The 16,351-nt window shown below is 40.1% G+C and overlaps 2 protein-coding genes across 3 annotated transcripts in view; one reads left to right on the top strand and one right to left on the bottom strand.

Moving 5' to 3' along the window:
- Nucleotides 1-12,490, bottom strand: part of nol8 (nucleolar protein 8) — a 41,883-nt gene extending 29,393 nt beyond the window's left edge. Inside the window, exons 1-4 of the mRNA XM_060910832.1 lie at nt 12,261-12,490; nt 6,101-6,235; nt 5,936-5,998; nt 2,882-2,960 (exon numbers count right to left, since the gene is read on the bottom strand). Coding sequence (XP_060766815.1) covers nt 2,882-2,960; nt 5,936-5,998; nt 6,101-6,221 — 263 coding nt within the window. The 5' untranslated portion in view covers nt 6,222-6,235; nt 12,261-12,490. The remainder of the gene's footprint in view (nt 1-2,881; nt 2,961-5,935; nt 5,999-6,100; nt 6,236-12,260) is intronic.
- Nucleotides 12,491-12,764: 274 nt separating this feature from the next.
- Nucleotides 12,765-16,351, top strand: part of cenpp (centromere protein P) — a 186,795-nt gene continuing 183,208 nt past the window's right edge. Inside the window, exons 1-4 of one of the 2 annotated variants that reach the window (XM_060911029.1) lie at nt 12,765-12,831; nt 13,062-13,199; nt 13,351-13,505; nt 16,189-16,277. In XM_060911029.1, the coding sequence (XP_060767012.1) occupies nt 13,075-13,199; nt 13,351-13,505; nt 16,189-16,277 (369 nt within the window). In that variant the 5' untranslated portion in view covers nt 12,765-12,831; nt 13,062-13,074. Of the gene's footprint in view, nt 12,832-13,061; nt 13,200-13,347; nt 13,506-16,188; nt 16,278-16,351 lie in introns of both variants that reach the window. The other variant, XM_060911028.1, reaches the window with a different exon arrangement.

Genomic DNA, 16,351 nt, shown 5'->3' with positions numbered 1-16,351 from the left:
TCAATATCTTTACAATTTTTCATGGGCCATCTGGTTTGATGCTTTTGAAATACAGACGGACAAATGCGAAAATTACCGGTCAATGTCCGCAGGTCCGGCCTTATTTCCCCACACTGTATTAGTGTAGATGTAGCCTTACCCTATTTAGCAGTCTACTCCTTAATGGATTCATGAATAAAATAATAATGAGGTTTTAGAAATAACCTTAGTCAGATGTTTGTAAAATTAGTCTACTTATAAATCCTTCTTTCTACACCTGTTACTCACAGAGACAGAAGCAGGAAGTCAATGTTTTCACTCGTTTAACACAGTATTTAAACAATACAACTTCTGATGTTTATTAATTTAATAGGTTTATATGAGTATTTATTTATTACATTGGTACCACACTAGTACTGTTACCATTCTACCATGCCAGGTACCATACCAAACCAACCGTAATAAATATTTATATAAAACACACATACACACCTGTCAAAAGTTTGGACACACCTAATTCAATGGTCTTTCTTTATTTTGACTATTTTATCTATGAAATAGCATATAGAACATATATGGAATTATGTGGTAAACAAGAAAGGTGTTTTTAAACAAAAAAACCCCAATATGTTTGGTATTTTAGATTCTTAAAAGTAGCCACCATTTACCTTGACGCTTTGCACACTACTGACATCATCTTAACTACAGTGGGGCAAAAAAGTATTTAGTCAGCCACCAATTGTGCAAGTTCTCTCACTTAAAAAGATGAGAGAGGCCTGTAATTTTCATCATAGGTACACTTCAACTATGAGAGACAGAATGGGGGGAAAGAATCCAGGAAATCACATTGTAGAATTTTTAATGAATTAATTGGTAAATTCCTCGGTAAAATAAGTATTTGGTCACCTACAAACAAGCAAGATTTCTGGCTCTCACAGACCTGCAACAACTTCTTTAAGAGGCTCCTCTGTCCTCCACTCATTACCTGCATTAATGGCACCTGTTTGAACTCGTTATCAGAATAAAAGACACCTGTCCACAACCTCAAACAGTCACACTCCAAACTCCACTATGGCCAAGACCAAAGAGCTGTCAAAGGACACCAGAAACAAAATTGTAGACCTGCACCAGGCTGGGAAGACTGAATCTGCAATAGGTAAGCAGCTTGGTGTGAAGAAATCAACTGTGGGAGCAATTATTAGAAAATGGAAGACATACAAGACCACTGATAATCTCCCTCGATCTGGGGCTCCACACAAGATCTCACCCCATGGGGTCAAAATGATCACAAGAACAGTGAGCAAAAATCCCAGAACCACACGGGGGGACCTAGTGAATGACCTGCAGAGAGCTGGGACCAAAGTAACAAAGGCTACCATCAGTAATGCACTACGCCACCAGGGACTCAAATCCTGCAGTGCCAGACATGTCCCCCTGCTTAAGCCAGTACATGTCCAGGCCCATCTGAAGTTTGCTAGAGAGCATTTGGATGATCCAGAAGAGGATTGGGAGAATGTCATATGGTCAGATGAAACCAAAATAGAACTTTTTGGTAAAAACTCAATTTGTTGTGTTTGGAGGAGAAAGAATGCTGAGTTGCATCCAAAGAACACCATACCTACTGTGAAGCATGGGGGTGGAAACATCATGCTTTGGGGCTGTTTTTCTGCAAAGGGACCAGGATGACTGATCCATGTAAAGGAAAGAATGAATGGGGCCATGTATCGTGAGATTTTGAGTGAAAACCTCCTTCCATCAGCAAGGGCATTGAAGATGAAACGTGGCTGGGTCTTTCAGCACCACAATGATCCCAAACACACCACCCGGGCAACGAAGGAGTGGCTTCGTAAGAAGCATTTCAAGGTCCTGGAGTGGCCTAGCCAGTCTCCAGATCTCAACCCCATAGAAAATCTTTGGAGGGAGTTGAAAGTCCGTGTTGCCCAGCGACAGCCCCAAAACATCGCTGCTCTAGAGGAGATCTGCATGGAGGAATGGGCCAAAATACCAGCAACAGTGTGTGAAAACCTTGTGAAGACTTACAGAAAACGTTTGACCTCTGTCATTGCCAACAAAGGGTATATAACATAGTATTGAGATGAACTTTTGTTATTGACTAAATACTTATTTCCACCATAATTTGCAATTAAATTCTTTAAAAATCAGACAATGTGATTTTCTGGATTTTTTTTCTCATTTTGTCTCTCATAGTTGAGGTATACCTATGATGAAAATTACAGGCCTCTCTCATCTTTTTAAGTGGGAGAACTTGCACAACTGGTGACTGACTAAATACTTTTTTGCCCCACTGTAGCTTCATGAGGTAGTCACCTGGAATGCTTTTCAGTTAATAAACTTTTGTGCCTTCTCAAAAGTTAATTAGTGAACTAGTTCTTGCCTTCTTAATGCATCTGAGATCAAACAGTAAATAGTAAAAACAGTAAATAGCCCTATTTAAAATGGAATAGGGTGGCAGGGTTGGAAGGAAGCAGAAAGTGCTGCCATGGACAGACCAAGGTGGAAAAATCTGTGCCTCGCCTTATGCTCCACAAGGAGCTTAGAGGATCAAAACGAAGAAGAAATAGCCCTGTTTGACAACTGCAGTAATCCATATTAGGCCAAGAACCGCTCAACTAAGTAAAGAGAAAAGACATGGGTCATTACTTTAAGACATGAAGTGTCTTTTAATTCATAAAAATAAAGGTGTGTCCAAGCTTTTGACTCGTACTGTATATAAAAAAAACGAACGTAAAAAAAAATACATATACAATTAAATACGTAAACATTAGCGAAATAAGTAAACAGTTAAGTAAGTAAACGAATCAATAAATCACACAGAGAAAAATAATTATTATGCATGTATGCATGGCACGTGCAAATTTTAAACTATGAACACAAAAATTACCTGTGTAAGAAGCTTTCCTTTGCCAATTCGATTTGTAATGTTCCACCTTTCCATTTGGATTTGTTCAACACCGTGATGCCTGCATATAAAGACAGAAAACGTCACCTATTTTGCAATACGATCATTTTTCATCATATGGAAATTTAGCTAAAAGAACAGGGTGCCAAAAATTATACAAAATCGTCTCCTTAAGTTAAACACAGTCGATCTTGTTTGGTGTCTGACTTGGATTCTTTAGGCTGCTTTCACACTGGGTGTTTCTCCTCAACCTCCAGCGCTCATTTTACACATAATCCTGTGGGAAGTGGGTGTAAAGCAGGCATGAGGCAGATGCTTTTAAAAAGTGCTGGTGTTTGTGTTTTTGGTTACAAGAGCACTTCCCAAGTTGAAAATTTAAAACTTTTCAGAAAACTACAAGTGCTTGAGAGCACTCTGGCATCATCTCCCAACCAATCAGGTTTTAAGATTAGAGATGAGTGAGAAAAACAGAGAGGTTAGAGTGAAAAAAGATCTTAATAAGGAATTAAACAGGATGGACTGTGGCTGTTATCGGAAAAGCTACTGTCACTACATTTAAATGGATTATTGTTCTTTCGGCTGCTGCCGTTAGAGGTTGTCACAGCGGCTCATCCTTCCCAATTTATGATCCGCAGATTTGATTTTTACACCGGATGCCTCTCCTGACACAACCCTCCCCAATCTATTTGGGCTTGGGACCAGCACCAAGTATGCACTGGCTTGTCCAACCCCACTGGCTGGGTATTTTTACTAAATCTGCATGTCTCTGAACTGTCAGTGAAACCAGAGCACCCAGAGGAAACCCACACAGACATGGGGAGAACATGCAAACTCCACACAAAAGGCCCGTCAGCCGTGAGCTTCGAACCGATAACCTTCTTGCTGTGAGACAACAGTGCTAACCACTACACCACTGTGCCGCACTACATTTAAGTGGATTATTGTCCTATAACAGTAATATAATAAGGAATATAACAGGAAAAACAAGAGGAATATAACAGTTCAGACTATACTGTCATAGAACAATAATCTACAATTAAGTGGATTATTGTCCGATAACAGTATACTTTGAACTGTAATATTTTTTTTATATTACACAGACACGAGTGTTTTACTGGGAAATATGCCACTCGTATTTATCATACGAGCTACATCTGGGACATTGAGAACTACAGCTGAGACATATTTTTCAATATCCTCAATTATGAGGAAATCGATGAATTGTTTTGATAAATGTGGGTACTTTGTTTGCGAATGTGTCTATATAATAAAAAGAAAATCACACGTTGGCTTGAAGATATGACGTTTATCTTCTTGTGTTGAAAAACCTCATTTTTCATATGAAATGCATCACGGATCTGAGGGACATATTTCCCGATATTTCACTCCGATGATGTCACTCCCACTGTTTTCCCGCTGACTTGACAAGCGTTGTCAAAATGGCAAACCGGTTCAAAATTAAAATTCTTTAGATTAACTTGCGTATTTTTTCTAGAGGTGTCTATATAATATAAAGAACATTACATGGTGGCATGAAGATGTAAAGTTTATCTTTGTGTTGAAAAATATTTCACTTGTTTGCTTCACTCACTCGTGAATACGTTCACCACATGAAGATAAACTTCATATCTTCACGCAACCGTGTAATATCCTCTATATACGACAGCGATTTGCCAATGATTAGAAATGTTCATTTATTAATGAACGACATGCTTTTTGTCTGTTTTGAGTTACATTTAATGAGTTGAACATCCATAACAGTACCTGTGACTGCATATAGTCAAGTCACACAAGCAGCTCAAATTCTCTCAACTTTCGGCTTCCAAAACAACAGTGAAGGCAAACAACCTCCTCATGCCAGAGTAAAACCAATCTTTTATTACCAAGACTAATAATAAATCAAAATCTAGGTAGCAAACTAAACTAATTAGTTTGCCACAACCTACTAAAACAAGTAAGAGTGTTATGGTTACCTTGTAGTGTTGCATGAGGGCCAAGTTTGAAGTGCCTGAAGTTTTGTACTGGAGCTATGAGGTCAATCTAACAAGCCGACAAGTAAGGAAAAGCTTATAGGCTCCAGTTTAGGATTGTAAACACTGCATGTCTATCACACACACACGCCTCAAAAGGCATGGGCCATTAGTCTCAGTAATCGCACCTGTACCAAAATCTGCAATGTTATGGAACATTGTGCCTTTTAAAAATATTAAAAGCTATTTTAAAATATTAATGCTATAAATACAGTATAATTTGAGCCACACAGCCTCCTCAAGTCTGATGGAGGAAGAAAGTTCTGGCTTTAAGATATCTGCTAGTGCTATTACTCTTTTAGTTCTTCAATTGTCCATTTTATATACAACAGTGAGACCATTCTGGTGCCAGAAACCACATAAGTAGGTCTAATTGAGATGCAGTTTAAGGAGTGTTTGTGATGATTTAGCCAATCAATTTGCCCGACGGGCGGCACGGTGGTGTAGTGTTTAACGCTGTCGCCTCACAGCAAGAAAGTCCGGGTTTGAGCCCTGTGGCCGGTGAGGGCCTTTCTGTGCGGAGTTTGCATGTTCTCCCCGTGTCCGCGTGGGTTTCCTCCGGGTGCTCCGGTTTCCCCCACAGTCCAAAGACATGCAGGTTAGGTTAACTGGTGACTCTAAATTGACCGTAGGTGTGAATGCGAGTGTGAATGGTTGTCTGTGTCTATGTGTCAGCCCTGTGATGACCTGGCGACTTGTCCAGGGTGTACCCCGCCTTTCGCCCATAGTCAGCTGGGATAGGCTCCAGCTTGCCTGCGACCCTGTAGAACAGGATAAAACGGCTAGAGATAATGAGATGAGATGAATTTGCCCGACACTAAACTGGCAGCATTATGCATCCTTTACTTGCTAGGAACTAGCAGCAAATCTTGGGGGAAAAAAAAAACCCCACACACAAACAAATTACATACATGTCTTGGTTGATGAACTATGTTTGGGGTAACAAGGAAAACCATGTATGAACTACATCCTGAATTAGTGCATCAATTAAATTTAGCATACGTACATCTTTTGTAGTCGGAATCAGTAATATTTATATTCACATAACCAAAGGTCTTCAGAGGAGATCCTGCAAACAAAAAAAATTGCCAAAAGGACTTTTACAAAATCAATACATTTCAATATTAAATAAATGTTATGCACTAAAATGCTTCATTTAAATTCAGCTCACCGTGTTCATCCTTCCGTGTTATTATCTCCACATCAGACACCTCACCAAACTTCCCAAATCGATCTCGGAGATCTTTCTGAGATATCGTGTGGCCCAGGCCACCGACGTACAGCCGCTTCATGCTTCAATGCTCATCTGCTCCAGACAAAAATCAAACATGACTTTATCCACCAATGTCTCCACATTGCACTTAGTTGTCAATATGTGTTATTAAAACCGGGAATTGTGTTATAGATGCATCACTGGACAATTGTCATGTACACAATTTCCTGACCTTAATGGAAACCATTTAAAAGAGAAAAATCCACCTTGAACAAATTTGTACATGTCTGTCTGTCTGATGCTATCTTCATAGTTGAGAATTGGCAATCCAGGAAGCTGTTCTGCAAATTTCTCTCTATCTGGACCTGTTGAGGGCCAGAGCAGAACACTGAGCACCAGACAGACCCATCCACTCTCTGACGTCATCTGGCCATCTTCTCTATTGCCTACCCCTGGATCACTTCCCCTCTACCAGCCTTTCCAGAATAACAGCGGATAGCTTTCCTGCCCGAGTTACATCCCCAAAGTACCGAAGCTTTCATGTCACTATATCCTGGAGGAGTTGGCAGGGGGTGTTCAGCTCCGCAACTATTGACTCATTAGTGCAGTCTTCTGTCCAGCTCACTCACTCTCAGGATATGACAGTACCTGAGCATCTCGAAAGCTTGGATCTGCCTGATGTCATCCTTGTGGAGGGTCCAGCTTTCAGCACTGTGTGTCACTATAGGCCATACAAGTGTCCGTAGAAGCTTGACCTTGATGGATTTACTGAGGGCTTGCATACTTGCATCTAAAACTTTATAAGTATCATGAGACAAAAAGTCTAGCATGTCAGAATTTTTTGTATTTTCTCATCTAGTCTGACAACTCCTACAACATGTTCCTTCTGTAACCATGATTGACAATTCCTTGACCCTCCTCCTGGTAGGAATTTAAAGCACTACGATTGCCTAATGTGACATGGTGACAATCATGAAAGACAAAAATACTGGGTCATCTGAGCCCAGCATAACAGCAAAACTTTACTATTAACTCTTACACTTGAACTTTTTCCTCCTATTAAACACTGTTATAGCTGTGCTAGCAATGTCATGGAAATTAAAAAATAAATAAATTAATAAATAAATTAATAATAATAATAATACAGTAACAAACAAATGATGAACAAACTAAACACAGCATAAATATTTCAACTTAAACATACCAAAATTGTTTCAGGGTGGACTTTTCCTTATCCAGACACTGACAGTATCTCACCTCAGATGTGATAAATTCACATCACATCACACACATCACATTATCTCTAGCCGCTTTATCCTTCTACAGGGTCGCAGGCAAGCTGGAGCCTATCCCAGCTGACTACGGGCGAAAGGCGGGGTACACCCTGGACAAGTCGCCAGGTCATCACAGGGCTGACACATAGACACAGACAACCATTCACACTCACATTCACACCTACGGTCAATTTAGAGTCACCAGTTAACCTAACCTGCATGTCTTTGGACTGTGGGGGAAACCGGAGCACCCGGAGGAAACCCACACGGACACGGGGAGAACATGCAAACTCCGCACAGAAAGGCCCTCGCCGGCCCCGGGGCTCGAACCCAGGACCTTCTTGCTGTGAGGCGACAGCGCTAACCACTACACCACCGTGCCGCCTGTGATAAATTCATCCTATACAATTATGAGACATTATATTATGGGTTTAATATTGTCCAAATTAGGACTAATAACAAACTATAACATTTCCACACAAATGGCATCTGTCATCTCTAATATGCCTAGAAGGGAATCCTTAGTGAGGTGCACTTGATTACCTCCACCAACATTGTTCCTGACATAACTCAAAAAGTAGTGAACGGATTTTGAGGAAATTTGGATGAAAGGTGAGCCATGGGCCAAGGAACAATTGATTAGATTTTGGTGCAAATCAGGATATGGACTGTATGTGGATCCAGGAGTTTTTCTGTCTGTTCCCAACATAACTCAAAAAGTAGTGAACAGATTTTGATTAAATTTTGAGGAAAGGTGGACCATGGGCCAAGGAACAACTGATTAGATTTTGATGCAAATCCGGATATGTTACTTGTTGGAGGTACAGTGGTGCTTGAAAGTTTGTGAACCCTTTAGAATTTTCTATATTTCTGCATAAATATGACCTAAAACAACATCAGATTTTCACACAAGTCCTAAAAGTAGATAAAGAGAACCCAGTTAAACAAATGAGACAAAAATATTATACTTGGTCATTTATTTATTGAGGAAAATGATCCAATATTACATATCTGTGAGTGGCAAAAGTATGTGAACCTTTGCTTTCAGTATCTGGTGTGACCCCCTTGTGCAGCAATAACTGCAACTAAACATTTCCGGTAACTGTTGATCAGTCCTGCACACCGGCTTGGAGGAATTTTAGCCCATTCCTCCGTACAGAACAGCTTCAACTCTGGGATGTTGGTGGGTTTCCTCACATGAACTGCTCGCTTCAGATCCTTCCACAACATTTCGATTGGATTAAGGTCAGGACTTTGACTTGGCCATTCCAAAACATTCACTTTATTCTTCTTTAACAATTCTTTGGTAGAACGACTTGTGTGCTTAGGGTCGTTGTAATAATAATAATAATAATAATAATGCATTTTTATAGCACCATATACAGTGGGGCAAAAAAGTATTTAGTCAGTCACCAATTGTGCAAGTTCTCTCACTTAAAAAGATGAGAGAGGCCTGTAATTTTCATCATAGGTATACCTCAACTATGAGATACAAAATGAGAAAAAATCCAGAAAATCACATTGTCTGATTTTTAAAGAATTTATTTGCAAATTATGGTGGAAAATAAGTGTTTGGTCAATAACAAAAGTTCATCTCAATACTTTGTTATATACCCTTTGTTGGCAATGACAGAGGTCAAACATTTTCTGTAAATCTTCACAAGGTTTTCACACACTGTTGCTGGTATTTTGGCCCATTCCTCCATGCAGATCTCCTCTAGAGCAGTGATGTTTTGGGGCTGTCGCTGGGCAACACGGACTTTCAACTCCCTCCAAAGATTTTCTACGGGGTTGAGATCTGGAGACTGGCTAGGCCACTCCAGGACCTTGAAATGCTTCTTACGAAGCCACTCCTTCGTTGCCTGGGCGGTGTGTTTAGGATCATTGTCATGCTGAAAGACCCAGCCATGTTTCATCTTCAATGCCCTTGCTGATGGAAGGAGGTTTTCACTCAAAAATCTCACGATACATGGCCCCATTCATTCTTTCCTTTACACGGATCAGTCGTCCTGGTCCCTTTGCAGAAAAACAGCCCCAAAGCATGATGTTTCCACCCCATGCTTCACAGTAGGTATGGTGTTCTTTGGATGCAACTCCGCATTCTTTCTCCTCCAAAACACGGCAAGTTGAGTTTTTACCAAAAAGTTCTATTTTGGTTTCATCTGACATTCTCGCAATCCTCTTCTGGATCATCCAAATGCTCTCTAGCAAACTTCAGACGGGCCTGGACATGTACTGGCTTAAGCAGGGGGACACGTCTGGCACTGCAGGATTTGAGTCCCTGGCGGCGTAGTGTGTTACTAATGGTAGCCTTTATTACTTTGGTCCCAGCTCTCTGCAGGTCATTCACTAGGTCCCCCCGTGTGGTTCTGGGATTTTTGCTCACCGTTCTTGTGATCATTTTGACCCCACGGGGTGAGATCTTGCGTGGAGCCCCAGATCGAGGGAGATTATCAGTGGTCTTGTATGCCTTCCATTTTCTAACAATTGCTCCCACAGTTGATTTCTTCACACCAAGCTGCTTACCTATTGCAGATTCAGTCTTCCCAGCCTGGTGCAGGTCTACAATTTTGTTTCTGGTGTCCTTTGACAGCTCTTTGGTCTTGGCCATAGTGGAGTTTGGAGTGTGACTGTTTGAGGTTGTGGACAGGTGTCTTTTATACTGATAACGAGTTCAAACAGGTGCCATTAATACAGGTAACGAGTGGAGGACAGAGGAGCCTCTTAAAGAAGTTGTTGCAGGTCTGTGAGAGCCAGAAATCTTGCTTGTTTGTAGGTGACCAAATACTTATTTTACAGAGGAATTTACCAATTAATTCATTAAAAATCCTACAATGTGATTTCCTGAATTCTTTCCCCCCATTCTGTTTCTCATAGTTGAAGTGTACCTATGATGAAAATTACAGGCCTCATCTTTTTAAGTGGGAGAACTTGCACAATTGGTGGCTGACTAAATCCTTTATTCCCCCCCACTGTACGCTATCTGCCCTCTGGCGCTTCACAATAATACAGTTTTTTAAAAAAATCTTATGTTTAAGCATTAAATAAAAGATTATCACAATACTTAAAATTATAAAAAAAAGCTTTCTTAAAAAGAAATGTCTTAACTCTTGATTTAAATGATGTTATTGAATTGCTTATCTTTATGTCGGCGGGCAGGGCATTCCAGAGCTTTGGTGCAGCAACTGAAAATGCCCTGTCCCCATAGGTCCTTTGATTAGACCTTGGGATGGTCAGGAGGCATTGGCCAGCAGACCTTAGATTGCGACTAGGTTGATAAGGACTTAATAGAATCATATGCAGGAGCTAAATTATTTAAAGACTTATAAGCTAATAATAATATTTAAAAAATAACGTTGTTCCACTGGCAATGAATTTGTCTTGCTGCATGACCCACCTTCTCTTGAGATTCAGTTCATGGACAGACGTCCTGACATTTTCCTTTAGAATTTGCCAGTATAATTCAGAATTCATTGTTCCATCAATGATGGCAAGCTGTCCTGGCCCAGATGCAACAAAACAGGCCCAAACCATGATACTACCACCACCATGTTTCACAGATGGGATAAGGTTCTTATGCTGAAATGCAGTGTTTTCCATTCTCCAAACATAACACTTCTCATTTAAACCAAAAAATTCTATTTTGGTCTCATCCTTCCACAAAACATTTTTCCAATAGCCTTCTAGCTTGTCCACGTGATCTTTAGCAAACTGCAAATGAGCAGCAATGTTCTTTTTGGAGAGCAATTGCTTTTTCCTTGCAACCCGGCCATGCACACCATTGTTGTTCAGTGTTCTCCTGATGGTGGACTCATGAACATTAGCCAATGTGAGAGAGGCCTTCAGTTGTTTAGAAGTTACCCTGGGCTCCTTTGTGACCTCGCTGACTATTACATGCCTTGCTCTTGGAGTGATCTTTGTTGGTCGACCACTCCTGGGGAGGGTAACAATGGTCTTGAATTTCCTCCATTTGTACACAATCTGTCTGACTGTGGATTGGTGGAGTCCAAACTCTTTAGATATGGTTTTGTAACCTTTTCCAGCCTGATGAGCATCAACAACGCTTTTTCTGAGGTCCTCAGAAATCTCCTTTGTTCGTACCATGATACACTTCCACAAACATGTGTTGTGAAGATCAGACTTTGATAGAGCCCTGTTCTTTAAATAAAACAGGGTGCCCACTCACACCTGATTGTCATCCCATTGATTGAAAACACCTGACTCTAATTTCACCTTCAAATTAACTGCCAATCCTAGAGGTTCACATACTTTTGCCACTCACAGATATGTAATATTGGATCATTTTCCTCAATAAATAAATGACCAAGTATAATATTTTTGTCTCATTTGTTTAACTGCGTTCTCTTTATCTACTTTTAGGACTTGTGTGAAAATCTGATGATGTTTTAGGTCATATTTATGCAGAAATACAGAAAATTCTAAAGGGTTCACAAACTTTCAAGCACCACTGTATGCACCCCACTGAGTGGCCTTCTAGTTAGATTTGTTTTCAAAAACAAGGAATTTCATACTTATTTGCTTTTGTTCATGTGATCTGTTGTGCATTTCGACACTGTGGATGTAAACTATTTTAAGCCAAAAAAACTGATAAGTATATTTTAATCCAAGATTCTGTCAAATTTCTATTTTCTACCACTATTCTGATTAATTACTAGATCAATGTAGAGTTTTATATAAATCTACTCCAACAAGTCATTAGGGATTTTCATTCATGCTGTTCTGTTTAAGTAACTGTACAGAAATCTTTATTAATTGCGAAGTAACCAACTAGCTAACAACTCTCAATTAAAATAAAGCCATGCTTTAAAAATAAACACACTTACCATACGATCTAAGAAGAAGAAATGTCAATTATCTCCGCTTTTCTGAATGAATAAATTAAACTAGAACTTATTGATTACACACGATTTACACTACAGTCTGACTTTTCACATGTCACTCACAAACCAGTGTCATAGTAAACGGGTCCGGAGTAGAAACAAGACCCAGGCTTTAGTTCCTACCTGGTTTAATGTTCCTTGCTTATTAAAATGTTTTTATTACGTTTGTATTTTATTAGTGTATGTATTTTGAACGTCTCAGCTTTGTTTGTAATATTTTGTGTAAGCGTATAGTGATTAAACCAGTACCGGGTCGCTTTCTTTTTATTTACGAATGACGTTCACGCGATTGGTTTAGTCGACGTTGGCGCGATTTTGAGTGATTTGACATGGGATCCGTTTCGAATTGCACCTCAATCCCTCCGTAAGTACACTACTTAGAGAATGAACATAATGGCTTTTACGCCATATGTAGTGCACTATGTATTAAATATGGATCAATTTGAGATAACCACAGTCAAGGAGAAATAATTCAGCACGAAAAGGCGTTCAGTTAGTAAACTCGCTTGCAAAAGTAAGTTTATGTAAAAAGAAAGTCAACATGTCAAATTAACGTGCTAACATTAAGACTGTTAGTTACTGTTAGCTAAATACGTTTTAAAGAGTGTTTAATAAGTATAATTATATTAAGTATAAAAGTATCTTTCATAATAAATAAGCTAAACTTGTTAGCTAATTCCAAGCCTTAATTAAAACTAGCTATGCTAAACTGCAACTCTAAGTTATGGTTGTTATGTCCACTAGAATAAGGAAAAACATGGAGCAAAAGTATGAAGAAGAAATAAAACTACTCCAACAAGAGATAGAGACATATGAAGCCGAGCAGGAAGAGTGTTTACAGGCTATTTCGAGACAACATGGAGAAACCCTGCAAAATATCCTGTGAGTAGCAAAGAACATGTCTAACAACATCTCTGAGCTGCACTGAGTTATCAGTGGACACTGGTCCTTTAGCTTTACATACCATTATAACTAAATATTAAGTTTATTTGTTAACTGCCTCTTTCTTTCTTCCTTTCTTTTTTGACAGAAGGGTCTCTATCCAAAAGGACAGAGAAGATGGAGTGATCAATAAAGATGTTTCAAAGCTCATGACTGAAATCAGTGATCTGGAAAAGGACCACAGAAGACAGACAGACATCAGTGGACTTTCTCTGTCTGAGTGCTGGGTCAAGACACTGGAAAAAAGTAAGAATGTATAATAACGGATCCGGCCCAGGGCGGCACGGTGGTGTAGTGGTTAGCGCTGTCGCCTCACAGCAAGAAGGTCCGGGTTCGAGCCCCGTGGCCAGCGAGGGCCTTTCTGTGTGGAGTTTGCATGTTCTCCCTGTGTCTGCGTGGGTTTCCTCCGGGTGCTCCAGTTTCCCCCACAGTCCAAAGACATGCAGGTTAGGTTAACCGGTGACTCTAAATTGACCGTAGGTGTGAATGTGAGTGTGAATGGTTGTCTGTGTCTATGTGTCAGCCCTGTGATGACCTGGCGACTTGTCCAGGGTGTACCCCGCCTTTCGCCCGTAGTCAGCTGGGATAGGCTCCAGCTTGCCTGCGACCCTGTAGAACAGGATAAAGCGGCTAGAGATAATGAGATGAGATGAGATGGGATCCGGCCCAAAATCACCATCTTGTGAAGTGTAAATATGTGTGGCAGTCTCGGAAAACCCTTCACATAATCAAACTTTGACATCTTTCGTTTTTCAGTAGTGCCGAACGCATGTGGACACCTGACCATCATGCCCATATGTGCTTCTTCCCCCAGACTGTTCTCTGCCTTGAAGTTGGAGCACTCAATTGCATGCTTGTGTATGTTGTAGCATTGCAGCTTCCCTTCACTAGAACTAAGGGACCCTAAACTGTTCCAGCATGGCAGTGTTCCTGTGCACAAAGCAAAGTCCATGAAAATATGGTTCACCAAGGTTGGAGTGGAAGAACTCAAGTGCATGCACAGAACCTCACTGAACACCTTTGGGATGAACTATAACAGTGACTGAACCTCAGGACCAACATCTATGCCTGACCTCACTAATGCTCTTGTGGCTGAATGGGCACAAAAGAAAGCCTTCCCAGAAGAGTAGAGGTTATTATAACAAAGTGGATCTAAATGTGGAATAGGATTTTCAACAAGCATATTTGGTTGTGATGGTCAGGTGTCCACAAACTTTTGGCCATGTAATGTAGTTTTGAGTTCAGCTAGAAGTAACGTTCTCGTCTGGTTATCCCCAAGGAGAAAATCACATTTAAAAGATTTTGTTTCAATTCAGATTCAAGACATATTGCCTGCTTCAAAATGTATATCCTAATCTGCTTATGATATGACATCCTATACACTTGTGTATTTCCAACTTTTTGGGAACAGTTTCGGGAAGAACCACATACAGATATGATGGTCATGTGTCCAAAAACCTCTGGCCAAAAAAATTTTTTTAGCTGTTTTGCAGAATTCAGATGTTCAGATTCAGAAGCTGCAATCTGAATCTCTCTGGGGGAGGAGGGGTAACAGGAGGACAGAGGACGGGAAGGAGCAGTAGCCTAGCCTAACAATAAGCAATACCGGACAATGTGCAATATAAAGTGCAATATCTCTCCTGCTGCCCCCCCTTTTCCTTTTTTTCTTTCTCCCCCCTTCCTCTCTTCCCCATATCTTATTCTTTTTATATTTGTATATGTAAATACTTAATTTATTTTAATTTATCTAGAAGTTTTCTCTATTTCTTTTCTCTGTTTATCTGTAATGATGCTGCTGGAATCTTAATTTCCCTGAGGGAACCCTCCCAAAGGGATCAGTAAAGTTTTATCTAATCTAATCTAAGATGTGGCAACCTTCAGTGGGTTTTTGCAGACCACCACTCATATATTTGTATGAATTGGGTGATGGTATTGCTATTTAACAATTATTTGCTGAAGGTTCAGTGAATATTAGTGAATAATAATAAAGATGAAGTTGAGGTTATTATTCACTGAGCCTGAGGTGGATAATTGTTTTAGTATAAATACACAGGTGATTATTTAAAAAAAAAATCATATATGGTGGTGTAGTGGTTAGCACTGTCGCCTCACAGCAGGAAGGTTCTGGGTTCGAGCCCAGCAGCCGTTGGAGGCCTTTCTGCGTGGAGTTTGCATGTTCTCCCTGTGTCTGCGTGGATTTCCTCTGGGTGCTCCGGTTTCCCGCACAGTCCAAAGACATGCGGTTAGGTTAACGTGGGGCGGCCTTAGGCTGAGGTGCCCTTGAGCAAGGCACCTACCCCCAACTGCTCCCTGGACGCTGTTAACATGGTTGCCCCCTGCTCTGGGTATGTATGTGTGTGTGTTCACTGCTTCAGATGGGTTAAATGCAGAGAGGAATTTCACAAGTGTACATGTGATGAATAAAGTTGTTGTTGTTGTTCCTCTTAATAAATATTATTTCAAACGGCATGCAAATGTAATATTCGGGTAGCGCAGGCTTGTATCACTTATCTAGGCTGAGTCTCATAAAATACTTTGTTTTGAAACAGATAAAATAAATCACAATTCCACCTTACCTTTGAATACTTTTAGACCAAACTTCATAGCATCTTTAGTGCTTTTAGGAACAGCATTTTCTTTCACAATTTGTAATTCTTCCTCTCTTACGGTGATGAAGCGTTTGGCCGCCGTTTTGCCGAGTCGCTCGAGGTGATTATCAAGAAATAGTCCAAATTTCTCAACCAATCAGTGCACACGATTTCCTAGAATCACTTGTATATTTATACTAAATAATGATATAATGTTACACATAACTTACACATTTAACCTTTTCAAGTTTGATCACTTGAAGAGTTTTTATCATCCATTGCTGATTTATTACGATTCCAATGTGTTGGTTCAGACTGTATTATTTTCCTGCTTTTCTTAGGCAATACAAAAACCGTACAGCAGTACAGACTTGCTGGTCACTGTTGGCTTCTTTCATTCCAAGTTGAGTTTGCAGTGACTGAGATTCAGGTAAAGCCATTTCATTTTCAATCCAGAATGACATTTCTAACATTTTTAAAAGCTTTATACATCTTGATTATTGA

This window comes from Neoarius graeffei, chromosome 26 (genome assembly GCF_027579695.1).
Source record: "Neoarius graeffei isolate fNeoGra1 chromosome 26, fNeoGra1.pri, whole genome shotgun sequence".
In the NCBI taxonomy this organism is placed as follows: Eukaryota; Metazoa; Chordata; class Actinopteri; order Siluriformes; family Ariidae; genus Neoarius; species Neoarius graeffei.
The sequence above is the reverse complement of the archived record's forward strand: the minus strand, read 5'-3'. Positions and strand labels throughout refer to the sequence as shown.